Genomic DNA, 27,980 nt, shown 5'->3' with positions numbered 1-27,980 from the left:
CTTGCCAGGCGTTACCCCCCCTCCCCCCCGCCCCCAGTGAAACCTGGCAGCCTCAGGCTTTGGGGCAGAAGGTAGGTTTCTCCTTTGGGGGCTCAGAAACTGAGGCCCGCACAGGTACAGGGGTAGGACAGACAGCTGGTCCTTTTCATCCTGCCTGGCTGCTGCTTGTGGATTTGTCCATCCTGGCTGGGTAAGTGCACGGCAGGCCTGTGTCCTTTGGAGGTGGCTGCGGATGATTCTGTTGGGGCCTTTGGAGGCCTGCTGCTCTCTGAGCATTCAGAGTTGGGTGGTTGGAGGAGGGGGCCTTCCTAGAGTGACCCAGCGCTCGCACGCAGGCACTCACGCACTGGGAAAAGCAGAGTTAATCTCCTTCTTCTTCCTGGAGTTTCCTTTTCCCAGAATCCACAGAGCGTGGTTATTAGAAAATCAACAGTGGCAGGTGGAGCAGGTGAAAGGCAATTCTCCCCCGCCCTGTCTTGTCCGTGATGGACGGACGCCACCAGGCAGGGGCAGTCCTCGCCACTCTGGGGCAGGTGGCCATGCCAGTGCCCCCCACTTCTGGAGGGAGCTCTGGGCTGCGGGAGCAGGGGGGTTGGAGGCAGAGCCTGACTTGGCTGTGCCTTTCAACCTTGAATCAAGGTCTTGCTTTTCCAGAAGCAGGACTCTGGGCCAAGCCACTCTGTGCCGTGTGTAACCCTCGCGCAGAACCGGGGTTTGGGGACAGCTGCCCTCCTGTCCAGCTGTGTAACCCCTCAGCTGAGGGAGAAAGCTCCTCTCCTCCCACTTGGGAACTGGTTGGATGAGTTTTCTGGGCCTCCCTGGTGAGGCCCCTTAGAAGGAAAGGCAGGGACCTGGGGGTGGGGGTGGGGGTGGGGCAGGTGCTAGTGGGGAGTGGGGCCCTCCTGGGCTCTGGGACAGGGATCCCTGAGGGGAAGTGCGTGGTCTGCTGTCTGAAGGGCTGGCTGCCATTGAGAATTGACCGTTGTACGTGAGTCTGTCAGGTCTGCCTGGGAAATCCATGTTCCTGTGTTTTCTGGGTCAGGCACCAGGCCCAAGGTCAGCATCCAGGACAAGAAGGGGTGTTCCTTGGGGCTCTTCTCTTGCTGAAGTGTCTGAGGGACGGGAAAGGGCAGGGCTGGTTTGACTGACCGAAGCCACAAAAGGGGGCTGCGCACATTTATACACTTCTGGATGCTGATGCTTGGAAATGGAGAGGAAGCGTCCTGCTGGCGGCCGTGCCCCCTGAATCTAACTTGCTTGGGGAGGGAAAGTGAGGATTTGGGCAAGGGAATCCCTCACGTGCAAGGGGTACCCTGGCCCCTCCCCCAGCCGTGGGGGCAGCCCCTGGCCTGAAATTTCCATGGGAAATTCCCTTCCGGGTAAGCCCTGTCTCAGTTTTCTAGAGGAGGTGTTCTCGTCCTGCTTTTAGAGGCACTTAATTAATTCTCAGGTCGCTTCATAGCTTCACATGTGTTTGTGGCTTGTCCCTTTCCTCTTCACGGGGGTTGGAAGATGTCTCATTCTTTCTCGCAGGTGCTTCCTGGGGCTCTTTCTCCTCCTTTAAGCTGTCAAAAGAGTCAGCACCTTTTCGGGCCTCCGGGTTCTTGAACACTCCGGTTATCTGGACTCCTCCTGCCATAGCCCCACATGGCGGTTTCTCACACCTCGGCTCCTAGAGCCCCATCTCCACCTGTCTTGGTAGTTGTTCCTCCAGGCCTGGCTCACGTGTGTCCTTTTCCTAAAGCCATTGCCCATTCCTTCCGTCTGTTCTGGGCCTGCCTTTCAGCCTGGCCTCTCGCTGCCAGCGGCCCAGGTCCTTGGGTGGTCCGGGGTCTTTAGGGACTCAACTGTCCCAGGCTGCTGTCTTGCATCGAATGCCCTCAGAGCTCTGGCAAAAGCTTACTCACCATTCAAGACTCAGCTAAAATGCCCCCTCCTCCTTTAAGTGGGCCCCGCCCCTCACGTGGTACTTCTGTACCAGCATTCAGCGCACTGCTTTGTGGATCATCTATTACATGGCTGTTTTTCCTTCTGGAATTCGGTTCCTCAGAGACAGGGACAACATCTTATTTACTTCAGTGTCCCCAGGGCCCTGCAGGCATCATACTCAGGAGTGTTGCCCTAAACTGGAGGCAATCTGGGATTCCCATACTGCCCACGACACCACTCTCTTCCTCCTGTTATTGATGCACGTGTCTTGTTTCGCTGATAAACATCAGCTCTGGGGAGCGGGTTCTGTGTGTGGTTTATTTTTGTTCCTCCCACAAGGCTGCCACGATGTCTTTGTGCAAAGTGGGTGCTTGACAATACTTGTCCAGTGACTTCTGAAGCTACTTCGGTAGGAGGGGTAGTCCTGTCATCCCGAAAGAGGGCAGGCACTGGGGCAGAACCGCTGCCTTCCTCCTTCTATCCAGCTAGTTAGAGCAGAGCGAGGACTGGTGTCCAGAGATGCTGGCTGGAGCCCCTGGGCTCATTTGTACACATCCTGCTGCTTCCCCCTGTTTGATATTCCCTGGGACTTAGAAAATGGGTGAACACCATCTTTTTGTCTTATGTCCTGGCTCTCTCTCTCCGCATGTTCACCATGAAGCTGGTTTTTGTCTTTTCTTTAAAACCCAAGGATCAGTGTCAAGGACCACTTATTTGTGATCTTGCTACCTCCTATTACCTTAAATTCTGCTCCTACTCAGGCCTGTTCTCCATGGCTCTGTTCCTCTCCAGCTCTGAGCAGGACATGCCGTCTCTCCCTGTGGAACCCTGAGGATTGCGTCTTGCCCGCCACAGGGAGGGCTCGGAATTATTTATACTTCATCTTCTGGTTTGACCTTCTGTTGGGCATGGATGTTAGACTGTTTTCCTTTCCAGCCGAATTGCTTTATATTTGCCCTTTTAAGAGCTTGGGCCGGATCGATGCTGGGATCATAGATGATGGATGGTCAGTGGGGAGGGTTAGGCCATGTTGGCTCACCAAGTTTAACAAGTATCTTTGTTATTGATTTGAGATGTGGTTCAACATTTTAGGTACAAATCAGAAAAATCTTGTCCTGGTTGCTTATGAACAATAATAATTTAGCTATCATTATCATCATTGCTACCATTTGTGGTGGCCTTTCTCTGTCAGATGTCGTACAAATAGCTTTGCTTGTATCATCTCAATCTTGGAGATCAGCCAGGTTGGTGGTATTATTATTATTATTATTATTTTAAATATACTTTTATTGATTTCAGAGAGGGAGGGAGGGAGAGAGAGATAGAAACATCAATGATGAGAGAGAATCATTGATTGGCTGCCTCCTGCACACCCCCTACTGGGGATTGAGCCCACAACCAGGCATATGCCCTTGACTGGAATCGAACCCAGGACCCTTCAGACCGCAGGCCAACGCTCTATCCACTGAGACAAACCAGCTAGGGCCAGGTTGGTATTATTGCTCATTTTGCAGAGGAGGCACTTGAAGCTTGGCAAGGTCAGGTGACTTGCCCAAGGCCACACACAGCCCGTGAAGCGGAGGAGCTGGGGCTTAAGCCAGGTCTGCCTGACTCCAAAGCCTGTAGATCCATTTAGTGCATTGAACCTCTGGGCTCTGTGGGCTTGTGTATTCTCTGTTCCTCTGCTGAGAACTCTGGGGACCCAGCGGGGCCCCTCTGTTCCCACTCGGTTCCAGCTGAGATTCTCCAGATGCAGTAGTAAATGCTGCAGCTCTTGAAGGTGTGGCTCCTGTTTCCTCTTCAACCCCACCCCAGCCTAGAGGCCTCGAACCTGGCAGCCCCTACAGTGGGGAAAGGGGCAGCAAGATGGCTAATTGGCAGGGCTGGGTCCCTGAATTTTGCTGATAAGGAGCGGTGGTCCTATGAGCCTTTTTGACCTCGAGGTGAGAGGGGTGGGGCCTCTGGGCACATTGGCTCTGTGATTTCTAGCACCGGATTGGGCTACTCCATCTTCTGGGACGTGTGTCATTTCCCTGCTTGATGACAGGTAGTGCTGGCAGCCAAGTTGACCTACCCTGGCTGTGAGCAATATCAATTTCTAATCAACAGTAATTGCTCTCAATTGCCTTTAGCACACGTCTACGGGAAACGTCCTGCTGGCCTAGAGGGACCTTATTGCAGTTATTTCTCCAAACGCCAAAGGTCCCATGGGGACTTCCCCCGCCGCCCAGTTTCTTGTGGCTGGTGTGTGGCACGGCAGGGCAGCTGTCCTGCTCTAGTCCTCCGCCTGGGGCAGGCAGGCCGGGACTGGCAGGGTGAATGGGCAGTCACCACCCCTGGGCGCCTCTTGGCTGATCGGAAACTCGCTGGCAGTGACTAATGTGGAAACCCACTAGTCAAGGAGGAACCGGCTCAGATCTTGACGTTGACCACTGTTTACTGCTCACCTGACTGAGGGAGTGGTGAGAGGTGCTCCGGGCACGCTCCTGCAGTCCTTCCAGCGGGCATGTATGGAGCACCTCATGTGTGCATTGCCTGCTGGGGGTGAGGGGAGAATAGGGAGAGAAGGCCCAGCCCACGGGGTTTTTTACTATTTAGTCCAGAAGAAAAGCTTACATATGTGAGACCAGGAGGACCAGTGTTTTAAGCGATACTCGGGGCCATTAGAATGGAAGAAGTGTTTGGTGACCGTGTCCTCTGGTTGCTGTCAGAGCTCCCAAACTCAGCGGCTTAAAACATTTACTAGGTTGCAGTTCTGTGGGTCAGAGGTTAGCCTGTGCTCCTTCTGGAGGCTCCAGGGGAGAACGTCTCCTTGTCCTTTCCAGCTTCCGGAGGCTGCCTAGGTCCTTTGACTTGTGGTCCCTTTCCTCCCTGTCAAAGCCAGAAGCGTCTTCCCATCTGTCACTCTGTCCCTCTGCTTTTGTTGTCACGTCAGTGTGAGTTCCGCTGCCTCCCTCCCATAGGGACCCTCGGGATTACAGGGGGCCCACCCAGATCACCTAGGACAGGGGTTCTCAACCTTCCTAATGCCGTGACCCTTTAATACAGTTTCTCATGTTGTGGTGACCCCCAACCATAACATTATTTTTGTTGCTAACTTCATAACTGTAATTTTGCTGCTGTTATGAATCGTAATGTAAATATCTGATATGCAGGATGTATTTTCATTGTTACAAATTGAGCATAATTAAAGCATAGTGATTAATCACAGAAACAATATGTAATTATATATGTGTTTTCTGATGGTCTTAGGCGACCCCTGTGAAAGGGTCATTCGACCCCCAAAGGGGTCGCGACCCACAGGTTGAGAGCCGCTGACCTAGGATAACCTCCCTTCCCCAGGCCCTTAACCTGAGCCCATCTGCAGTCTCTTTTGCCATGTAAGCTAGCACCCAGGTTCCTTAAATCTGGGGATTAGGATGTGATATTCCTACAATCGGGTGTGCGCTGGAGGGGTTGGAAATGGTTGAGGAGGCCTTTCTGAGGAGGTGGTTTGACCAGGTCTGTGTAGAGAGGGGGGTCTGGGACGCAGTCCAGGTCTGAGGAAGAACAGGAGCCGTGAGTGAATGGGGCTGTGGGCTGGTGGGAACGGTGAGGTGTGGGCCAGCGAGCCTCCCACAGAAACGGCGCTTTCCTCTCCTCCCAAGGCCAGGCCGAGGGAGTTTTCTGGACTTGGTTTAGGCCCAGACTTCCTCCCGGATCCACGGGAGAGGGCCCGTTGGGAGTCACGGTCCTTTCCCTCCCGCAGCTGCAGTCCTGCTCGCAAGACGCAGCCGCACTTGGTGGCCCGCTGCTGTGCTGGGCGGTGGGAAACGGAATTCACGAGGGAAAATGAACCTGAGCCAGCTGGCCAGGGTTTGGGTGGCCCAGAAACGCTGGTCACACTGGTCGCACAGCCTCCAACAGTCGCCTTGGGCACATTCACTCTCCCGGGAGCCTTCCCTTGTCTGTGCTTAGGGTGCGGAGGGCCCCTGAGTCTCCTGGGAGGCAGGAGGGGCCAGCGTGAGGAAACTGCTGGTGAAAGGGGCCCAGAGCCGGCCCCTCTCAGGGGTCCTCCTGGGGAAAGCCTGGGGTGTCTGCAGGGTGGCTCCTGCCGGGGTGACCTCACTCGGCTCTGCCCAGGGAGAAGTGCCTGAGTGGGGGCCAGAGTTGGGGAGCAGCGTGGCGCTGGCTGTGCCAAGCTGTGGGCGGGAGCCCAGCGGAGGTCTCTGTGGAGGCTCACATTGCTTCTGCCCTGGAAACGGTGTTTGGAAAAGGTGTGACTTTTCTCTCCTGGTTCCTTCTGGCACCTTCTCTGAGGAGATCCTGACAGTGGAGTGGGGGGTGGTCCTGGGAGGTCAGAGGCTGTCTGGCTGCCTGGGCTGGGAGGAGCTTTAGAATGTCGTGGAAGACACAAGGCAGCTGGCAGTCCCGGAGGAAGGACTTGGCCCGTTGACCTCCTTCCCTTTCCCCCACTTTGGCCCGGGGACTTTGGAGCGGTTGCCTTTTGGGGGAACCCCCTTGCTCCTTTCCTGCCTCCAGAGCGGGCGTGGTGTGTCCTGCTTCTACTTCTTGGGTGTGGGGTGAGAGGATGACATCAGCTTCCTCCGCACCTGGACCCAGCCTCCCTGATCGGGAGTGTGTTCTGGGGCGCCTCCAGAGCACCGGCCTGCTCGGAGGGTTCACCAGCAGGCGCCCCTTCTTCCCTCTCCTGCCTTCTCAGCCCACTGGCGGGGAGACAGGGCCAGCAGGGAGTGTTGCTGAGTCCTGGGAATTAAGCAGAGGTTCTCCGGAAGGTGGGTGCCCCTATGAGACCGTTTTTTTTTCTGAAGTTGGTTGGGGGGAGCTGTGTCCTGTTGCTTCAGTGACAAGAGCCCTAAGGACAGAACATGGGGGGAGGGCTGTTGTGGGTTTTGGGTGATGTCATTTTCGGGGTGTGGGTCGGATGCGGGGCATGGCGCCCAGGCGCAGTGGGGAGGAGGATGTGCACTTGCACTTGCAGCTGCGTGGGAATCCTGGGGGCCTGCCTGCTGCCTGCCTCCTGGCTGGGGATGTTCGGGGAAGCTTGTCTGGAGGCAGATGACCTTACAGGTGTAGCTTATATTTAGATTTAGTGAAAGTTTAAACAAACGGGAAAAAAACACAAACCAGATCTCCCGTCCTCTCTTGCCCCCAGGCTCTTGACGGTGTATGTCTGAGCAGCAACTTGGGCCCCTGCGAAGGAAAGGTCGGCCCATCGGAGTGGCTCCGTTGGCTGAGCATTGTCTTGGGCACCAAAAGGTTGCAGGTTCGATTCCTGGTCAGGGCACCCAAAGAGAAAGGTCTTTTGTGACCTTGTCAGAGAGCGCGTCACAGGCCTGGCGTTTGAAATATCAGTTTTCTAGAAGACTGATTTGCTGATTGATGACTGAGTGGATTGAATCATGTTGAGAGATGTCAGCGGTCATGGCTGGGAAACAGGTGGAGGAATTGGGGACCTGGTGCCATGGGATGCAGTGGCCGCGGGCATCTGGCTGCCGTCTGCCTGTCGCCTCCTCTCGGCTCCCACTTCTCCAGCAGACAGGGTCTTCAAGATGAGTTGGAAGACCCGAGTTCTAATCTTGGCTTTGGGGTGAATCTTACAATATGAGGTGATGCTCAGTGAAGAAGGAGAAAAGGTTGGCTCTGCCCAGGGGCATGTGGGCAGCTCCTCTCTGTGAGTCTGAAGGACACACAGGGCTGGTTGGGAACAGGCATTTAGGACCAGATTGCACTCAAGTTGAGTGTGATGTCTCTTTCAGGTCACTACCAAGTGGTGTCTACTCACAGTCCGCACCGGACTGTGCCTTGTTTGCTCTCATTGCCCCCTTCACTCTTCATCTCTCCCTTGCTGCGTCTCTACATTCTTTTCCAGCCCTCCTACGCAGGAGAGAGAGCCTTGTGATCCTGGGTCTCCTGGTCACTGCCCAGCTTTCCTCATCATTCAAGGAATTCACCGTCTGACCTCATGACCGTGTGCGTTTTCCCTTCTCTGTGACCTGCCATCCTTTGCCCTGGAATCTGTAGCTTATTATGTTGTTCTAACAGGAGGGTAAATGGTCACAGAGTAGCAGGTCTAGGAATAGCCATAAGGAATCTTAACACTCAGCCTTTTACCTCCATGGGGCCTTTGTGGGGTAAATGAATGTCAGGTTAAAAGCCCCCATGGCTTATGCTGAGGTGAAGCCATGGCGCCCAGGGCTGTGACTCATCCTTGCCTGTGGTCCTGGCTGGTATGAAATCCATTAGGGAGACAGGAGAGCATGAACACTGGAGCTGAGTTCATATCCAGGCTCTACCACATGCTACTTCTGTGGCCTCAGTTTCTGCATCTGTAAAATGGGGATAATAGCTGTATCTACCTCTAGAGTTTTTACGAGATGTCATTGGCTTGTTAGGCCTATAGCGCTTAGAACGTTTTAGCTGTTAGGCTTGGTTTTAGTCCCGGAGGATTTGGGCAGGGGCATTACTTTGAAAAATGTGAGCTGGGCTTGCAAGCAGATGGTTATGTTTAATCAGAGAAAGTTGCTTCAAGTAGGAAGGGCACTTTAGTTTCCGAGCTCCAAGTGTGCATGGGGTACCGAAAGGGTGTCCGCAGAAGGCATCCTTTAGAGATAAATGTCCCTGAGAGCGTGTGTGTGTGGGGGGAGGGGGTTGTTAGTGGGGATTGGACCTGGCCAGCTGTGAAATCCATTTGGGACTTGGGCCTTTTTCCATTTAGCATCCCCCTAGGGGCTGGTTTCAGCTGGGACTGATGGGGGAGGGGGGAAGGTGGGGTGTGCAGGCCTGTGCATTCTGCAGTGTGCTTTGAGGACAGCAGAGGCCCACAGGGCTGGGGGGTAGGGCTGGGGCTGGGGGTTAGGGCTGGGGCGGAGCATGGGTCTTCCTCTTTGTGCTGAGATAACATGGTATTGCCCTGCGGCTGGTTCTGTAGAAAGGCCTGGCTGGTTCATTCTGAAGGCTCTTTGAAAAGGGAGGAAGAGGCAGCCGTGCTGCATTCCCAAGGGGCTTTCCTCCTGATGCTCAATTCCACCAGGGTGATCCTGTTAATTAACCTTTTGCTGCGCCTGAAGGGAGGGAGGATGCAGGGTTCACCCCAGTGCTGCCACCCATCCTCATCTGCAGAACGGGAGGCTCACATGGAGCAAAACACCCCAGCTGAGGCGCAGGGACAGAGCCCTGGGTTTGAGGGTCCGTGCTCCTTGCTGAGCCGGCATGGATGGCAGGTAGGTCTCGATGCTCCTGATGTAGCTCAGTAGACACACTGTTTGTTCATCATCATTTGCCAGATCGCCCTTAAGGCCCCCGCCCTTAGGTCACTTACAGTCTAGGATAGAAGGTCTGAAGCTGCTCACAGTCCCGTGCAGTGAGTGCTAGAGTAGGGTGCTGAAGGATTATGCAGGAGGTGCCCCAGGCTTGCCTTCTGGGAAGGTTTCTAGGGGCCCCAGGCTTGCCTTCTGGGGAGGTTTCTAGGGGCCCCAGGCTTGCCTTCTGGGAAGGTTTCTAGGGGCCCCAGGCTTGCCTTCTGGGGAGGTTTCTAGGGGCCCCAGGCTTGCCTTCTGGGGAGGTTTCTAGAGGCCCCAGGCTTGCCTTCTGGGGAGGTTTCTAGGGGCCCCAGGCTTGCCTTCTGGGGAGGTTTCTAGGGGCCCCAGGCTTGCCTTCTGGGGAGGTTTCTAGGGGCCCCAGGCTTGCCTTCTGGGGAGGTTTCTAGGGGCAGGCGGTGGTGGCTTCTGATCTGGACCTGAGGGTTGGATCTGAGTGAAGTGGTTGGGTTCAGTATGTCATGGGATGGATGGGGAGGAAATAATGTCCAAGCATAGAGAACATTTACAAAAGCCCGAGCCTGGGGTGTTGGCGTAGGTTGGGGCAGAGGCACAGGAAACCAGGGGGCAAAATCATCGTTATCGGAGTGATGGCAACTTCTAGACCCTTTTCCTCATAGCCGTGGTCTGTGATCTGGTAGCTTCTGAGACCTAGAACTGGGGGCGGAAGGCTGTGGGCCAGTGGAGGTGGAGGGATGCTCTGGAACCGTTTCCTGGGCACTTTCTGGGAAGGGGTGTGAGTGAGCGCTGGTCCTCTGGGGTGGAGGTGGCGTGTCTGTCCTTCTCCAAGGCCACGGCCCCTCCCCTGAGTCGCTGCTTCGGGCAGGCCTACCTGTGAGTCTGCCACCATCTGCTCGGGATAAAGTCCACCCGAGGCTGTGTTTGCCTCATCGGGGAGCAGCTTCCTGCTTGCTGCGCTGCCCTGGCTGAGCTGAGGTGAGCTGAGCCCGGGGAGCGTGGGAGACTCACCGGTGGCTCAGCCCTGGGGAATTTCCTGTCCCTGGGAGCCAGGGTGAGTCAGGGGCTGGTACCAGGTTCTGGGCCTGGGGTCAGGGGTCATGTGGGCTCAGCCTTTGTGCCATCTCCTCTGCCTTCTCTGTCAATATCTGGAAGTTTCCAGGTTCATGGTGTAGTCACTGGTGCCCCAAGATTTTGGAACCTTGGGGAGACTGTTCCCCTCTGGCGTGCCTGTCCTCTTAGATTTTAAGAGCCAGGTCTTTGCCTGCCTTTGTCCAGTGACCCCAGCACAGGCCCTGACAGGTGGGCACTTGGGAAGTGCTCTTAGACAACCACCATTAGCATCACTGTTTTGACAGTTTATGGAGCCCTTGCCCTGTGCCAGGTGCTCAGAGCCTGGAGGACACAACACTTGGGCAGATGGTGAGGAGCCGAGGGCCTGAGAGGCCAGGTGCTTGGGATTCCCTCAGAGGGCACCCCCGCCGTGGCTCTGGCCGAGGTGTTGTCTCTGCTCTTCTGGGGCCTCGGGTTTCCGAGCCCTTATTGTCCGGGTGTGGCCCACCTGTCTTCCACCCTGGAAAGGTGGAGGTGGAGCTGTTGGAGTCCGGAGGGAATGTTATCCCTACCAGTGGTTCTCAACCATCTGGCCCTTTAAATACAGTTCCTCATGTGGTGACCCAACCATAAAATTATTTTCGTTGCTACTTCATAACTGTAATGTTGCTACTGTTATGAAACATAATGTAAATATCTGATATGCAGGATGGTCTTAGGCGACCCCTATGAAAGTGTCGTTCGACTGCCAAAGGGGTCGCGACCCACAGGTTAAGAAACCGCTGCTAGAGATGCTCATAGGGTCTGGGGGAAGGGACTTCCTGGGGATTCCAAGTTGCTGTTTTTTTCTTTTTTTTTAAATGTTTTTATTTCAGAGAGGAAGGGAGAGAGAGAGAGAGAAACATCAATGATGAGAGGAAATCATTGATCGACTGCCTCCTGCACACCCCCTATTGGGGATCAAGCCCACAATCTGGGCATGTGCCCTTGACCGGAATCGAACCCAGGGCCCTTCAGTCCTCAGGCCGACACTCTATCTGGCTAGGGCTAGTTGCTGTTTTTAAAATTGTGGTAAAACTGTTCTTAAAATAAGATAATATTTGCATTTTAACCACTTTTATTAAGTGGCCTTAAGTCCATTCATATTGTTGTGTCCATCACCACCAGTCCACCCGCAGGACTTTTTATGATCTTGCAAAACTGAAACTCTGTATCCAACAAACAACAACTACCCCGGCCGCCCCCTCCCTCCCTGGCAGCCCCCCTGCTGCTTTCTGTTTCTGTGAGGACTCAGAGTTTGACACTTTGTCTGCCCTGCCCAGAATCTCCCCGGAGTGCCCTCGCCAGGCAGCGATGCCAGGATGCCCGTCTCTACCTCCCTCCACCAGGACAACAGCCAGGAGCGGCCCGTGAGCCTGACGTCCACCGCGAGCCTGACCTCCACCGCGTCCTCGTCGGGCTCCTCCCGGGACAGCCGAGGCGCCATGGAGGAGCCCAGCGGCCCTGAGGCCTTAACCAAGAACGGGGCAGGTTCCCCGCGTGGCAGGCACGCCCCCAACAGCAACAACAACTCCAGCACCCGGCCTAACAAGAAGGGACCCCTGTCCCCATTCAACAGCCGGGCAGCCGCGGCGCCTGCGCACAAGCTCAGCTACTTGGGCCGGGTGGTGCGGGAAATCGTGGAAACGGAGCGCATGTACGTGCAGGACCTGCGCAGCATCGTGGAGGTAAGGAGCGGGGGCGCCAGCCTCCTCTCGGGCTGGCCTTGCAGCCCAGCTCTGGCGCATAAACCTGCGGCCACCCGGAAAGACAGTTCTCCTGACTCATTTATCCTGGAGGTCTGCCTCCCCACCGATCCTCTCCGCCCTGACGGCTGAGGCTCACACTGCCATGTGACGGGGTCAGCCACTTGCTCCGCCAGCAGAACTTACTGTGGGTCCCCAGGGAGTAGACACCCTTGACGAGGAGGGAAGGGACTCTGGTGCTCCGTGGAGACAGACTCTGGACCCCGCCTGTCTGCTCCTGGATCCCTGTTTGCTCTGTTGTTCCCTAGCTGTGGGGTCTCAGGTACTGGGGTAGGGTAGCCCCTGAGGTTCCTCATTGGTAAAATGAAGATCCATGCACCTGTGCAGGTGAAGTGTGCACACTGTGCCGGGCACACAGGAGGAGGTGGCTGCCGCTGCGGAAGCCGCCTGCAGAGGGAGGAGTATTGGTTTCGCACGGCTGCTGTAACAAATTACCACAGACCCAGCGACTTAGGGCGCAGCCATTTCTTCTGTCTCTCTCGGAGCAGGAGGCCAGAAGTTAGAACCCAGATGTTGGTGGGGTGGAACTCCTTCTGGCGGCTCTGAGGGGCTGCCTTCCAGGCCTCCTCCTGCTCCTGGTGGTTGCTGGCCTTCCTCCTGTGCCGTGGCCTGTGGCTGCATCACCGCCCTCTCTGCCTCGTCTTCACGTTGCCTTCTTCTCCGCCTCTGTGGTTCTCTCCTATAAGGACACCGGTCATTGGACTTAGGACCCACTCTAAATCCAGAGCGATGTCGTCTTGAGATCCTTAACTAGTCGCATCTACAAAAACCCTGTTTCCAAATAAGTTCACGTTCTGAAGTTCCATGTGGATATTAATTTTTGGGTGCAACTATCCAACCCAGTCTAGTAGGTGATGCCTGTGAACTCGCGCTATAGCTGTAAAACGAGGCACGGAAGTGAGGTGTGGCTGGGGGCACAGGCTTGTGCGGGAGGGGTTGCGTTCTGATGCCTCTCTCCCTGCAGGACTACCTCCTGAAGATCATCGACACCCCCGGGCTGCTGCAGCCAGAACAAGTCAGCGCCCTCTTTGGGAACATAGAAAGCATCTATGCACTGAACAGGTATGAGTGGGTCCGACGTACACCCGGTCCTGCCTGTGAGGCCCGTTTCGGGGCCTAGAGAGGAATCCTGGGTGTCCTGGGCGGTGGCGTGTGGGCCCAGGGCCTGATCTCTGAGGATGGGAGGGATGGTCCATCCCTATACAGAAGTATAGCTGCTCCCTGCAGGGAGAGGACCTTTGGGACCATGTGCCCTGGGCCCTTGTGCTTGCTGGGTTCAGCCTGGGCCACGCCCCCTCAGGGGACTGCTAGACCCTTGCCCTGATACGCTCCCCTCTAGCTCTCTGTGGCCCCTTTGTCCCTCTCATTTTTGTCTCCCACTTGCGCATCTCTTAGTTTCTTCTCCATCTTCTTACCCCATGGGAAGTCCGGGCTCCCTGGAGGTGATCTGACCCTTTGCAGGGGTGGGGGATGTCCGGCCCATGGTCCATAGAAGGCTCGAGAAATCATTTGGTCTGGCCCTGCCAAGGCATTAGGGGTGAGCTAATTAAATGTTTGACCAAGTATAGCAGGATAATTTTATTTATTTTAATATATTTTTATTGATTTCAGAGAGGAAGGGAGAGGGGGAGAGAGAGAGAGAGAGAGAAACATCAGTGATGAGAGAGAATCATTGATCGGCTGCCTCCTGCATGCCCTACTGGGGATGGAGCCCACAACCCGGGCATGTGCCCTTGACCAGAATCAAACCCGGAACCCTTCAGTCTGAAGACCCACACTCCATCCACTGAGCTACACCGGATAGGGCATAGCAGGCTAATTTTAAAGTTGATAAATTTGTATGACCCACAAATGATGTTATAAATATCCAAATGGTCCTGGGCAGAAGAAAGGTTCCCCACCCCTGCTTTAGGGGAATGCACAGGTCAGGCAAGATGCGGTGGGGGAGGCTGAACAAGGCCTGGTGAGGGCTGCTTCAGGGCAGAGGGGCTCCTTGAGGATCCAGAATGTGCCGCCTGGGCCCACAGATGCCCCAGGGAAGGGCACTGGTCAGGAGGCCCAGAGCTGGCGGGTCAGTGTTGGCAGTTCAGCAGGCACCTTGCCCAGGCCCTTTAAGATGGGCAGGGAGACTTCCTGCTGTGCCAGCCGGAGAAGTCTGGGAGGGAGACCGAGGCCGGATTGTGGGGGGTTGGGAAGAGGGGAGAGCCCAGGGGGAAGCGGCAGGGGGAGCACCCTCTCTAGGGTTTCCTATAGAACAAGGGGTGCTGGGGTCTCACCCTGTTCTCTCCTTTTGAGCCGGGGGCTTCGGTTCTTTTACGAACCCCCCCCCCCCGCTCTTCTTTCTCCTTTAATCTCTGCTTTTGTGTATTTGACTCCTCCTGCCTGCAGAGGAGCCGTGTCCTCTCCCGAGGTGGGTACTGTTGTCCCTTCTTCCTCTTGCCGAGCATGTGGGTGTCCCTTGCTCCCCACCTCTGCAGTGTTGCTGGGTGCTTTCTTGGTTGCTGCCCCGGGCAGGGCTCACTTCGAGGGCGGAAGCCCTGACTCCGGCATGGCTCCGGCTGGCTGTGTATCTGGGCAGGAGGTTGGGGAGGGGCATGGTGTGTTGGTGGACGTGGAGGCTGCGAGTGGTCCGGGATCTGATGACTACTCTCCCCCACCCAGCCAGCTCCTCAGAGACCTGGACAACTGCAATAGCGACCCTGTGGCTGTGGCCAGCTGCTTTGTGGAAAGGGTGAGAAGGGCTGGCTGCTTGCCTCTTGTCCTCTTCCGTGGGGCTCAGTGGGACAGGGATGCCCACCTTCTTGGGTGCCCCTCTCCAGGGGAAGTGCCAGGTGTCCTGTCTGGAATGGGGAGGGTGTTGTTGGGTGGAGCCAAGGGTTGCTGGGTGGATGGCATGTCCCAGACAGATGGGTACAAAGATGGGCCTGCAGAGGCTCCGGGAAAGGGCACAGGGAGCAGGGGAGCAGGGCATGTGTTGGGCACACCTGGTTTACAGTCGAATAGGGGTTTCCCTGAAGTCACTCTTTTTGGTTTCTCCATAGAGTCAAGAGTTTGATATCTACACCCAGTACTGCAACAACTACCCCAAGTGAGTCATTGGGGTGGGGAGGGGTGGCTGACCCCTTTGGTGAGTCTGGGGCACCCCACCTCCCATCCAGGCCTTCCCAGGTGGTGACCGCCCCTTCCCCACTCCAGCTCAGTGGCCGCCCTGACCGAGTGCATGCGGGACAAGCAGCAGGCCAAGTTCTTCCGGGACCGGCAGGCGCTGCTGCAGCACTCACTGCCCTTGGGCTCCTACCTGCTGAAGCCCGTCCAGCGCATCCTCAAGTACCACCTGCTGCTCCAGGTAACCCAGGGCCCTGAGGACGGGGCGGCTGGGGGAGGGGCAGGACCCTTGAGTGTGGGCTGCCTAAGCCCCTGTGTCCTGCGCAGGAAATTGCCAAACATTTTGATGAAGAAGAGGACGGCTTCGAGGTGGTGGAGGACGCCATTGACACCATGACCTGCGTGGCCTGGTACATCAACGATATGAAGAGGAGGCATGAGCACGCGGTCCGGCTCCAGGTGCTCCAGGCTGGTGACGGCGGGAACATGCAAGGGTGGTCGGGGGTGGGGGGGCGTGGGGCCGCCCTGCTGGGGTGAGCTGAGGGGTGGTGTCCGTGTGGGGCAGGCTCCTCTAGGGGACCCAGCACTGGTTGGGTTTTCAGGAGCTCCTTGGAGTCCCAGGGGGTCCCCAGGAAGGTCATGAGAAGCCTGACCCTTCGGGTGGGGGCTTCTGGGCTGCAGGAGATTCAGTCGCTGCTCATCAACTGGAAGGGGCCCGACCTGACCATCTATGGGGAGCTGGTCCTGGAGGGCACGTTCCGCCTGCACCGCGTGCGGAACGAGAAGACCTTCTTCCTCTTCGACAAAGCGCTGCTCATCACCAAGAAGCGGGGCGACCACTTTGTCTACAAGGGTCACATCCCGGTAACCAGGCTGCCTCCACCTCCTCTGTCTGTCCCCTTTCCTCCTCACCGTCCTCACCCTCTTCACCGGCCCCCAGTCAGTGTGGGCGCAGCGCCATCCTTCTGCGATTACCCTCCCTCCCCAGCGGATCTCGAGGGACGAGGGCCCCCGGTCAGCTCCCCTTTCCCCTCCCTCGTTCTTGACTGCCCTCCCCCTCCTCCCTAGTGCTCCTCCCTGATGCTGATCGAAAGCACCAGAGACTCCCTGTGCTTTACCGTCACCCACTACAAGCACAGCAAGCAGCAGTACAGCATCCAGGTGAGGGGTGGGCTGGGGGGCGGGCGGGCTGGGGGCAGGCCCTCCTCCTCTGCTCGCTTAGCTGCAGGGGTCATTGTGGGCATCTCTCAGGCCCGAGAGAGGCCCTCTTTCCACCTCGGCTGGAGCACGCCCACGTCGTGTGCCTTTGGCCCGTGGTGACCCCTGGCTCCCTCTCTTGCCTCCGCCCAGGCCAAAACCGTGCAGGAGAAGCGGAACTGGACGCACCACATCAAGAGGCTCATCCTGGAGAACCACCACACCACCATCCCCCAGAAGGTGCGCTCCTGGGGTGCCCACCCCAGCTCCTGAGAGGGTGCGGGGAGCGGGTGTCCTTCAGAGCCAGCTGCGGGTTCATAAGGGCCCACCCTCCGGACATTGGCATCACTGAACAGCGGGGGCTAGTTCAGCAGATGCCTGGGGCCTCACAGAGCACTGTGGGGGCCCTCGCTCACCAGTGGGGGGGTGTGCGTCCGGGGATGCCCGGCACCTGGCAGGGTCCTAACCAGGTGGGTTTCTCCTCCAGGCCAAGGAAGCGATCTTGGAAATGGACTCCTATTGTGAGTGACTCTTTCTGCTGCTCTGCCCCTCATGGCACACCTTTCTCGGTCAGGCTGCGTCCCGGGGAAGCTTGGCCTGACACTGAGATTCCAGGGGGCAGGGCAGACCGGGCGGCTCCCTTGGTCAGGGCCTGGGGGTCTCCTGCGAGCCAAGGCACACGGCACTGCTGACGGGCAGACTCCGTGCCGATGCCCCGGGTGGAAGTGGATGGAAGATGCGAGAGGGGGAGCTTTGGAGGTTTCTGGCCCCTGGAGTTAGGGTGGCAGCAGAGGGGTGGTCGGGTACGGTCAGAGTCAAGGCCAAGGCTGAGAGTGTCCCAGAGGCCTGATTGTCTCTCCTGGGTGCAGATCCCAACCGGTACCGCTACAGCCCAGAGCGCCTGAAGAAGGCCTGGTCCTCCCAGGATGAGGTGTCCACCCATGTGCGTCAGGGCCGCCGGCAGTCTGGTAAGGGGAGGGCTGTGTGGGCAGAGGCATCTTCCTGGGGCCGTTTGCAGCAGCATTTGGGGCTGGCTCTCACCGCCAGAAATCCTGGGAAGGGCGGGTGTGTGTGTGTGTGTGTGTGTGTGTGTGTGTGTAGAGAGGTGTAGGAGTGTGTGTGTAGGTGTGTGTGTGTGTAGGTGTGTGTGTGTGTGTGTGTGTGTGTGTGTGCGTGCGTGTGCGCGCGTAGATCCTCTCCCTGTGCTGCCTCCACCGGGCACCTTTGGGAAGCCCACCTTTTCCAAGGCCCTAGGCATGCTGTTCACTCAGGCCTTGGCAGCCTTCTCGGCTCCCCTGCGATGGAAACCTCCCCTTCTCCGCTCCTGGGAGTCGGCCAGGAGTAACGCGCAGCATCACGGATGGCCCCGGCCCAGCCGCGGAACAGAGCAGAGGCAGGGCGTGGGGAAAGCAAGGCAGACTTCAAGTGGCATCAAATCCAGACGGGAAATATTTGCTTTGGGTCTCGGGGGAAAGTTCCACTTCCCTCTCCCGGGTTTTCCATGACGGGGCTCGCTGCTGTGTACTTGGAGTTTCTGGAGTGAATCGTCTACTGAGAAAGAGAAGACCTGGCTGTTATCCTTAGCTTGCCCGGTGTTTTCCACATGTTTCCACTCGCCCTTCCCTTTGAGGCCGGCCGAGGGACCGATCGGCTTCCGTCGGTACTGCCAAACTTAATCGCGTGGTGAGAGAGCCCTGGGGAGAGAGATTTGGGTGTGACTGGCTTGGGTCTCCGTGGTGCATTGGGCTTTGATTGGCCATGGCCCGCGAGCTCTCTGAATAACTGTGGATTGATGCGTGAACCGCGTGATCTTGGGAAGCTGTTGTGGTTTCATTTTGTTTGCTCCCTGTGGACCTTGAACCCTAGGCGAACCTGTCATGGTTGCAGGATTTGACGGTGGCGTATGTCCGTATGTTGAAAGCCCCACATCGGCCGTGTTAACTTCGTCAGTCTCTGGCCCTCTCTGTGTCCTCACCTTCCTTCTGTCATCCTCTTCCTGTCGCTCTGGCATTCCCCTGTGACCTGCCACAGCTCTGTATTGGGAGCTCTGGCTCACGGGCGTGCTCGTGAGTGACGGTGGTGGTGGCAGTAGTAAGTGCACCTGTCGCATCCGCATGGCAGCTATCAAGGCAGCAGGAAATGAGCCATTTTAGAGCCTAAGTTTCCACGTGGCTGAGAGTTTCGCTTGGAAACTCGAGAAGAGCTGGGTATTGTTTGTGTGCTTGTTTTGGGGCTTTAGCTTTGACCAGTATCAGAGAGAGGCATCTTTCTAAAAACATGCTTCATACTCCGGAGCCTTTAAAATAGAGGATGCTGGCCAGAGTTGAACTTCTCCCTTTCTGAAGTTGTGCAACGGCATCACTGTGGTGTGTGGACTGCTAGATTCTCCAGGGCTCCCGGGGCGGGGAGGAGGGGGGGAGAGGCCATGGTTGCCATAGAGACAGCCTCTGTTGTGTCCATCTTTACACTGACGAGTGTTTGCTCTGATCTGTCTTAGTGTGCTTGCCTGCAGTATTCCTTCCCCTTCAGTCTGTTCGAAATCAGTCTGTTGAACTTGTGAGGAGGAGTGTGTGAAGCAGGCCAGGCAGTAGCTGAGGAGGGAGGACTGGAGGGCCTGCTCTTGGCCAGCCGTTCTGCCTGCCACTGGGCCCTTTCTGCTTCCTCCTTTGAGGGTGCTGAGATGGGCAGGTAAATAACATTGATGGATAAGTCAGGTGCTACTGTCATTTTTGGTCACTTATTAAATACTAGAGGCCCAGTGCATGAATTCGTGCATGGGTAGGATCCCTCGTCCTGGCCGCTGATCGGGGGCCATCTTGCCCATTCCCAATCAGGGCCGATTGGGGCCAGCCGGCTGGAGGAGGGGCCGCAGGAGGTTGGCCATAGGAGCACACTGACCTCCTGGCCAGCCGGGGGGTGGGGGTGGGGGTGGGGCAGGGACAGCAGGAGTTTGGCCGGCTGCAGGAGGTTGGCTGTGGGAGCAGGCGTCATAGTGACCAGTCAACTGGTCGTTTGATCGACCAGTCGTAATGGTCACTTTAGGCTTTTATATAGATAGATTCTTGATTATAAGCTCTAAAATGAAAAAGTTGAGTGTTTGATGAAAACAATTGGATGTTGACGGCTATTGTGCAGATGGTGGGTGCACCTGTGCACACACGCCTCTCAGTAGACTTCCCTTCTGGTTGCAAGTTTACTGTGGGCCTCTCATGCAATGCCAGCTGGGCAAGGACATTGTGGGCTCCGGCCAAGGCTCTCTCGGGAGGTCCCTTGTGCCTGCCTGTCTCAGGTCTGTCCCCAGAAAGGCTGGAGTACAAGCTGGTGCCCCACCAGCCTAATGTCTGTGTTTTGTATCCTGTCCCCAGAGCCCGGTCAGCCCCTGCACAGCCGGGCAACACTCCCCAGCCAGCCGCGAGGCTTCATGGTGCCAGGCCTCATGGGCCGTAGAAAGTCGGGTGCGACCTCTGCTTTCCAGTGGGTGCTAGGAGAGGGCTTGGCCTGGGCTGCAGCTAAGGTGCTGACATGCTCATTGCGGGGAAGGTGGGGCTTGAGTGGAGCCATGGGCCTCCAAAGATCTGGCTGGAGATACGCCTCGTTGGTCTGAAGGGGCGGTGTGGGGCTGTGGCTCCTTGGGTCAGCTGTGCTAATTCAGGGGGTTGGGGCGGTGCTGCTCTTGGGGGCTGGCGGTCATGGCAGAGGTCCCAGGGCTGATGGGAGTGGCCCTGCCTCCCCGAGGGACAGGTGTGAAGCCGCCTCCTTTAGGCCCTAGGGCTGGGGGTTGGGGGCAAGCCTGAGTGGACTTTGAGCTGGTGATGGGCTGGTGGCGCTGTGGCTTGGGAGCAGGGCCGGGCACAGCTGTTTCCAGGCTGCGCTGACTGCCCATTCGCTTTCCTCTGCAGAGCCAACCAAACACCTGCTCCGGCAACTCAGCGAGAAAGGTGAGTGAGCAGCCATTCAGGTGAGCTGTAGGGTAGGGGCAGGAAGGGACGTCGGTAACCGTCTGGGTGGGGGTGTTGAGGACAGTTTAGAGGGGACTCTGTCTCTGTTCCTCCCTGGAAGTGGGCCTTTTGCCAGTTGCCCTCTATGGAGGGGGGTTGAGCCCCCCCCCCCCCATTCCTTTCGCTGTCCTCGGGTAACAGCAGGAGCAAGTGACTCGCACAGACCTGCACTGCTGTGCACCCCACCCCACCCCCGCTCTTTCTGTCAGTCATTCCTTTGGAAGGTGAGGGTTTGGGGAATAGGAGCCCCAGAGAGGTCTGCTCGGCCTCTGGCCCTATAAAGAGGCTCTTTCTCCTGTCCTCCCATCCCCTCTCCCTCCCCTCGCCATGTGCTGGGACTCTGTGGTGGTGGCAGCAACCAGAGCGGCCAGAGCAGCAGGAATGAAGGTAAGGCTGTGGGCAGAGGGGCCTGGCTGGGTTGAGAGGGGTGGGATTGCCCAGGTCAGCCCCTGGCCCCTTCAGCTCTCATTGTCTCCGTTCATTTGACAAATACCTACCAAGCACCTCCTATGTACCAGGCTCTGTCATGAGGGCCACAGAGATGAATGAGCCATGGCCCGTGCCCCAGGGACCCTTCTGTACCCTTTCCTGGAGAGCCACCCTGGTGGTGGCCTGCCCAGCCTGGATCCTCTCTCATTCTTTCCTCTCTCCGGGGCAGGCAGGCCTCTCTGGGGCTTTGAGTTCCTAACCAGGCCCCATTCCTGGCTTTCCCAGGTCCCAGCTTCCTACCATGAGAAACCTGCCCCCTCCTCTTCCCCACCCCATCTGTTCACCCCCCCCCCCCCCCCCGCTCCCCCTCTGGTCCTCTCTGGGCTCCAGTGGAGACCAGGGGTTGGTATCTAGATGTGGATTTCTGTATGAAGCCTCCTCACCCCCAGCCACCGGTAGGAGGGGGAGTGTTGCCCAGGGCTGGTCACGAGGAGTCTTTGCTCTGAACAGCATGCGGGCAGCGCTGGCGCTCTCCTGGACTGTGGGCAGCCCTCCCGTACTCGGGGCCTGCAGGGCCTGCAGCCGGAGCCTGAAGGGGCTGCCCGGGAGGAGCAGGAGGAGGAGGAGGAGGAGGAGGTGGTGGAGGAGGACGAGGAGGAGCAGCAGGCGTTTCAGGTCACTCTGGAGGACCTGGCAGGGCATGAAGGCAGCAAGAAGGGGTCTGGGCCAGAGCCCCCAGGCTCAGAGGAAGAGGAGGAGGAGGAGGAGGAGGAGAGCCTGGCAGTGGCGGAGCAGGTAGCCGACTTTGCCAGCTCCCTGCTGGCCGCCCTCCACTGCTGGCACTATCGGGCCAACGCTTTACTTTTCTCCCGGGGTGCTATGGTGAGGTGTCTCTTTGATCTCCCCTCCTCCTTGCATGTTCCCTGGCATGTGCAAGCCCATGCCCATCCTAGAGTCCCCTGTCCTGCCCTCTCCACCCCTCTGTCCTTCCTTTACTTCTGCCCTCAGCACTTCTTAACCCCTCACTCACTGTCACACCCTGGTGAGCCCCTGGCATGCACTGTTCCTGTCCTGGGCGTGGACTAGCATACCACCCAACGCGCGCATGACTAACGAGGTGGGGGGGGGGAGGGGAAGGCAGCACACAGCAGGGCTGGAAGGGTCAGGAGGGTGGGGCTTTTCTGAGGCCGCATGCCTGGCAGGGACCAGTTCACGTTGACTGTGGAGTGGCTCCGGTCCAGGGCTGGCTCTCAGCAAAGCCCAGCCCCCTAGGCTCAGGAGGTGCTGCCCGAGTTGGGATGCAGAAGGGACCGGCTCCCAATTGTCCCGGGACCTGACGACTGCCCTCTTGCTGCAGGGGAAGGGGCGCAGGGAGTCTGAAGGCCCCAAGAGCTGCAGGCGGCCCAGTGGCCGGTCTCCCACCTGTGCCGAGAAGCGCATGAGCTTCGAATCCATTTCTTCCCTGCCTGAGGTGAGGGGCCGGCAGGCGGGAGGGGGGTAGTGCAGAGGTGTCTGCAGGCGGGGCTTCCAGGCATGGGCTCTCCCATAGGGCCCATGGGGACAGGACTCCCGCCCCTTCAGGAAACCTGTCTGGTCTGTGGGTGCCTGGCTTGGTGAGCAGACTGCCCTTTTCCATGAATCAGAAAAGGTGCCTGTGCCTTTGGGCAGATGGGATCCCTTGCCCAGAGGGGCACAGTCAGCAGAAGTGACCAAATTTTAGATCCCCTTGGCCAGGCCTCCTTGGGTAGGGCATACGGCCCTGTCCCTGCCAGGGGTCCAGACACTTAAATCATACCTGTGCCCACCTGGGCGACAGGGTACTTCCTACATGTCTGATGTTTATTTCCTCTGTCTGTCCCCTGCGACAGCTAAGAAAGGTTGGGTGATGTGCCTGGCGTGGAGGGGCACGCTGAGACCAGACGGGGGTCTGTGACTCCGAAGCCCACGCTGTTTCCCACCACCCCATGCCGTCTGGGGCTGTCTAGAACGGAGTCCTTTGCTTCCCCTAAGTTATAAAGATTTGTCCATGAGGCCTAGACCCCGGGGTGGGCCTCACCTGGATGACATTGGATGAGAGCCTAGAGTGGTGCTATGCAATGATAATACGATGCTAGCCACACATCATTTTATTTTTTTAAAATACGTTTTTATTGATTTTAGGGGGGGGGGGGCGAGAGAGAGAGAGAAACATCAATTGGCTGCCTCCCGTACAGACCCTGACCAAGGACTGAACCTGCAACCCGGGCATGTGCCCAGACTGGGAATTGAACTGGCAACTTTTTGGTGCACAGGACAATGCTCAACCAACTGAGCCACACCGGCCAGGGCCGTGTGTAATTTTAAATGGTCCGGTAATCACATTAAAAAGTCATTTAACTGCCTTGGCTGGGTAGCTCAGTTGTGTGTCCCCCCGCCCCCCCCTAAAATCAATTTTAAAAAATCATTTAATCCAGCATGTCCCAACTACTATCATTTCAATATGTAATCAATATAAAAAGCCATTGAGATGCTTTGTTTTTTTTGTATGAGGTGTTGGCAGTCTGCAGTGTATTTTACCTTTACAGCTGTTTTCAGTTTGGATTGGCCCCGTTTCAGGTGCTTGAAGGCACGTGGGGCTGGTGGCTGTTCTCGCTGGACAATGCAGGCCTAGGTCTCGGGTTCTGCTCTGCAGATTCTGGACTGGATCAGTTCCTCAGACTATAGAGTGTTTTCTCTTAACTTCTCCCTACAGACCTCTCTGGAAAGCTGCCTGTTCTGGCCAGTTTTGTGGTTCAGATGACCTACAGGTTTATCAAATTTGCTTCCTTCCTTGCCCATCTGCCAGGCATATGCAGAGTCATCCACAGGAGCCATGTTCCCGTCTCGCCCTCTGGCAGGATTTCAGCATGTGGTCCTGTTGCCCCCCCCCCCCCCCCCCCGACCCTGAGCCGCACAGGAGGCCCTGGCCCCTCAGGGAAGTAGGAGTGGCCTCTCATGTTGCTCAGGCCTGGGGTTTGCACCCAGGACAACTCCCGTGTGGGGAGCACCAGGGCTCAGGGAGCTGCTCCATTGGGCAGGGCGTGCTGGCCCTGTGTGTGTGCCCCTCCGGTCCCTGTAGCTCCCAGACAGGCTGCACAGGCTCACCACTCTCCCCGTCTGCGCTCCGAGACTTTTCCTTGGCTTTGAGGACATGGGCCCAGCACCCCAGCTGCAGGGTCACCAAGGAACAGCCCTGCGTGCCTCTCCCTCAGACCTGTTGCCCCTTCAGCCCTAAACCCTCAGCCCCTGTCACTCGGCGTTGAGCAGTCGCACTGTCCCTCATCCCCCTGTCTCATGTGAGCTTTCTGTGCTGTCCCAGGTTGAGCCGGACCCCGAGCCTGGGGCAGAGCTGGAGGTGTTTGCTGCCGAGGAGGGTCCCAGCGCCGAGGAGATGCCCTCGGACACAGAGTCTCCGGAAGTCCTGGATGCCCATCAGGAACCGCTGGGGCGGGGCCACCCGAGCGACATGGTGGACTTCGTGGTGGCCGAGAGCACGGAGGGCATGAAGGCCTTGAGCAGCGAGGAGGAAGAGGAGGAGGAGGTAGAGGAAGAGGAGGAAGAGGAGGAGGAGGAAGAGGAGGAGGAGGAGGAAACGGGGGCTGCCCAGGAGCCCGAGAGCCTTCTGCCGCCCTCTGTGCTGGACCAGGCCAGTGTCATTGCCGAGCGGTTCGTCAGCAGCTTCTCCCGGCGGAGCAGCCTGGCCCTGGAGGACGGCAAGTCCACTGGCTTCGCGACCCCGAGGCTGACCAGCCGGAGCAGCAGTGTGCTCAGCCTGGACGGCAGCGAGAAGGGCCTGGCCCGCTGTGGCAGCACCACGGACGCCCTCAGCGCTCAGCTCCCCCCCGAAGTGGACCTCAGTGTAGGGGTGGCCACAGACAGTGGCCCCTCTGTCAATGGGACGGAGCCCCCAGGCCCGGGCTGCTCGGCGGAGACCGACAGGTCCTCCTGCAAGAAGAAGGAATCCATGCTCTCCACCCGGGACCGGCTGCTGCTGGACAAAATCAAGAGCTACTACGAGAACGCAGAGCACCATGACGCGGGCTTCAGCGTCCGGCGCCGGGAGAGCCTCTCCTACATCCCCAAGGGCCTGGTGAGAAACTCTGTCTCCAGGTTCAACAACCTTCCCAAGCAGGACCCGGAGCCGGTGGCCCCATTGGGGCACAAGAGACAGGCGGGCTCCAGGCCGGCTTCCTGGGCCCTGTTTGACCTCCCAGGACCAGGCCAGGCGGGTGCCGGTGCTGGGGACCCAGCTCCTATCACAGACGCTGAGTTCCGCCCGTCTTCGGAAATCCTGAAGATCTGGGAGGGGATGGAGTCTTCTGGGGCGAGTCCTCGGAAGGGGCCGGGCCAAGGCCAGGCCAACGGCTTTGACCTGCATGAGCCGCTCTTCATCCTGGAGGAGCACGAGCTGGGAGCCATCACCGAAGAGTCGGTCGCTGCCTCCCCGGAGAGCGCCTCCCCCACCGGGCGGCCCAGCCCGGCCCACCTGGCCCGGGAGCTGAAGGAGCTGGTGAAGGAGCTGAGCAGTGGCTCCCAGGGAGAGCTGGCGGCCCCGCTGCACCCCTGCATAGTGCAGCTCTCCCACATGATGGACGGCCACATGAGCGAGAAGGTCAAGAACAGGGTCTACCAGCTGGCCCGCCAGTACAGCCTCCGCATCAGGAGCAAAATGGGGACGGCCAGGCCGCCACTGCCGTGGGAAGACGCAGCGCCCACTGTTCCCCACCTGCCGGAGGAGGCTGGAGCGCCCTCGGGTGGCAAAGGTAGAGGGGGTTGGAGGTGGGCCCCTCCTACAAGTTTGGGGCAGAAGAACCTTTTAGGAGCCACTTGGCTTTTGGGAGAAAGTGACCCCTAAAGGACCTCTACCAAAGAGAGGGCTGGACCTCACACTGAGGGCCGAAGGGGAGCCCTGGCACCTGGTCTAACGCCCCGAGGCCTGCGTGCTACCCTGGTGGAGCCCTTCCTCTGCCCCCCAGCCCTCCCTCTGCCCCCCAGCCCTCCCTCTGCCCTCCCCAGCCCTCCCTCTGCCCTCCCCAGCCCTTCCTCAGCCCCCAGCCCTTCCTCAGCCCCCAGCCCTTCTTCAGCCCCCAGCCCTTCTTCAGCCCCCCAGCCCTTCCTCTACCTTCCCCCAGCTCTCCCTCTGCCCTCCCCAGCCCTCCCTCTGCCCTCCCCAGCCCTCTCTCTGCCCTCCCCAGCCCTTCCTCTGCCCTCCCCAGCCCTCCCTCTGCCCTCCCCAGCCCTCCCTCTGCCCTCCCCAGCCCTCTCTCTGCCCTCCCCAGCCCTTCCTCTGCCCCCAGCCCTTCCACTGCCTCCCCAGCCCTCCCTCTGCCCTCCCTAGCCTTCCCTCTGCCCCACCCAGCCCTTCCTCTGCCCTCCCCCAGCCCTTCCTCTGCCCTCCCCCAGCCCTTCCTCTGCCCCCCAGCCCTTCCTCAGCCCCCCAGCCCTTCCACTGCCTCCCCAGCCCTCCCTCTGCCCTCCCTAGCCTTCCCTCTGCCCCACCCAGCCCTTCCTCTGCCCTTCCCCAGCCTTCCCTCTGCCCCACCCAGCCCTTCCTCTGCCTCCCCCCAGCCTTCCCTCTGCCCCACCCAGCCCTTCCTCTGCCCTTCCCCAGCCTTCCCTCTGCCCCACCCAGCCCTCCCTCTGCCTCCCCCCAGCCTTTCCCCAGCCCTCCCCAGCCCTCCCCCAACCCTCCCCAGCCCTCCCCCAGCCCTCCCCAGCCCTCCCCAGCCTTCCCGTGGAGCAGGGCCTCTGGAGGAAATATGGCCGTGCCCCTCTCAGCGCCTCCTTTTTCCAGGAGAGCAGGAGCTCTCATCTTTCTTCCTTTGACCCTTGATCCTTGTCCACTGCCTTTTCTTTATTCTTCCTATTTCCCTTTGATAAAGGGGCCGCGCATGGTCAATGAGATTTCTCTTCCATCATCACACCCAAACCCCGCCAACCAGCCTTGCCCAGAGTGTGCTGAGGGCAGTCCAGAGGCCGCCCTTCCCGCCCCCTCCGCCCAGCGGTTCAGGCACCTCTCTCTCCTCACAGGCAGGCGGAGGCCGGTGCTGTCCCTCCACCAGGAGCAGCTGCTGGCCCAGGAGCACCGCCTGTCCCGGCCTGGCTCTGCCGGGGAGACGTCGCCGCGGTGCTCCTCCTTCAGCCCCCCGGCGGCCACCTCGAGGACCACTTCCCCGGGGGCCCGGCCCTCCAGCCGCAGCCCCCTCAGCCCCTTGGACACGGAGACTTTCAACTGGCCCGACGTCCGCGAGCTCTGCTCCAAGTACGCCTCCCAGGACGAGGCGGCCCAGGCCCAGGGCGGCCGGCCCCGAGGCCTCCCCGTCAGCCGGAGCTGCTCGGTGCCCAACATGGTGGAGCCGCCGGCGGCGGGCAGGCTGGGCCGCTGCCGCAGCCTGAGGGCCAGGAGGGGCCGGGGGGGCCCCGCAGCCGCCCAGCCCCAGCCTCCCGGGGGGCTGCCCAGCAGCTGGCCGCACGGAGAGGAGGACCTGCACGTCACCGCAGACGTCGCCCTGGAGAACAACCGGCGGGTGATCGTCTTGGAGAAGGGGCCCCTGCCTGGCCCCGCTGCGGGACCCGGCTCACCAGCAGCCGTGGGGGCGCAGGGCCAGGATCTGCAGGCGTCTGCAGAGAACTGGCCGAAGGAAGAGGATCCCGGGGACCCAGTGGACCCGAGCCAGCAAGGCCGAGTGAGAAACCTGAGGGAGAGATTCCAGGCCTTGAACTCGATAGGTTGACTCTTGAGTTGGGGAGGGAGGAGCTGGGGGATGGCTCCTTCCAGGAGATGCGCCCCGGGCCTCCCGAAAGGCCGGCCGGGAAGACTGCGCAGGCGCACTCAGCCAGTGCCTTCACCTGCGGTGACCGCCCTGCACTGCCCGGGCTCACAGTGGTCTTCCCCCAGGCCCGTGGGGCCACTTCCCTTGTATATAGTTCTTCTCTGATAAGAAGCCAAATATTTAAGCTCCCCTCTTCCCGGGAGAGCACGCCCCGCTCAGGCCTCCAGCGTGGGCTGGCCACGGCCAGGAGGAGACGGGCGCAGGTGGCTGGAGAGGCTCTGCTCTTGGGCTGTGCCTTTCCTTGGCATCCAGGCCGGAACGAGGCCCATAATTTATTGCTTTCCGTTCTGTGGTGTGTCTGTGAGTGCGTGTTTTCTCCGCTGTTGGTTCCCCTCC

The 27,980-nt window shown here is 58.7% G+C and overlaps 1 protein-coding gene across 1 annotated transcript; it reads left to right on the top strand.

The window, feature by feature from the left end:
- PLEKHG3 (pleckstrin homology and RhoGEF domain containing G3) lies at positions 1 to 27,932 on the top strand. The gene is made up of 18 exons (XM_081107049.1): positions 1 to 71; positions 11,582 to 11,986; positions 13,029 to 13,126; positions 14,726 to 14,795; positions 15,106 to 15,152; positions 15,260 to 15,410; positions 15,497 to 15,628; positions 15,851 to 16,033; positions 16,238 to 16,330; positions 16,520 to 16,606; positions 16,854 to 16,887; positions 17,236 to 17,334; positions 20,266 to 20,304; positions 20,729 to 20,751; positions 21,304 to 21,675; positions 22,151 to 22,264; positions 24,131 to 25,574; positions 26,842 to 27,932. Exons 2-18 carry the CDS (start codon positions 11,621 to 11,623, stop codon positions 27,543 to 27,545), a joined length of 4,056 nt encoding a protein of 1,351 aa, XP_080963175.1. The 5' UTR covers positions 1 to 71; positions 11,582 to 11,620; the 3' UTR covers positions 27,546 to 27,932.
- Positions 27,933 to 27,980: the final 48 nt, after the last annotated feature.

Source organism: Myotis nattereri (genome assembly GCF_964212035.1).
Source record: "Myotis nattereri genome assembly, chromosome: 1".
NCBI classification, from domain to species: domain Eukaryota; kingdom Metazoa; phylum Chordata; class Mammalia; order Chiroptera; family Vespertilionidae; genus Myotis; species Myotis nattereri.
The sequence above is the reverse complement of the archived record's forward strand: the minus strand, read 5'-3'. Positions and strand labels throughout refer to the sequence as shown.

Excerpts from the sequence above, each read along its gene's own strand:
- PLEKHG3 (XM_081107049.1), top strand. The coding sequence starts at position 11,621 with ATGCCCGTCTCTACCTCCCTCCACCAGGACAACAGCCAGGAGCGGCCC. Across the intron at positions 13,127-14,725 it reads AGCATCTATGCACTGAACAG|CCAGCTCCTCAGAGACCTGG; the intron begins GTATGAGTGGGT and ends TCCCCCACCCAG. Across the intron at positions 16,034-16,237 it reads TCTACAAGGGTCACATCCCG|TGCTCCTCCCTGATGCTGAT; the intron begins GTAACCAGGCTG and ends CCTCCTCCCTAG.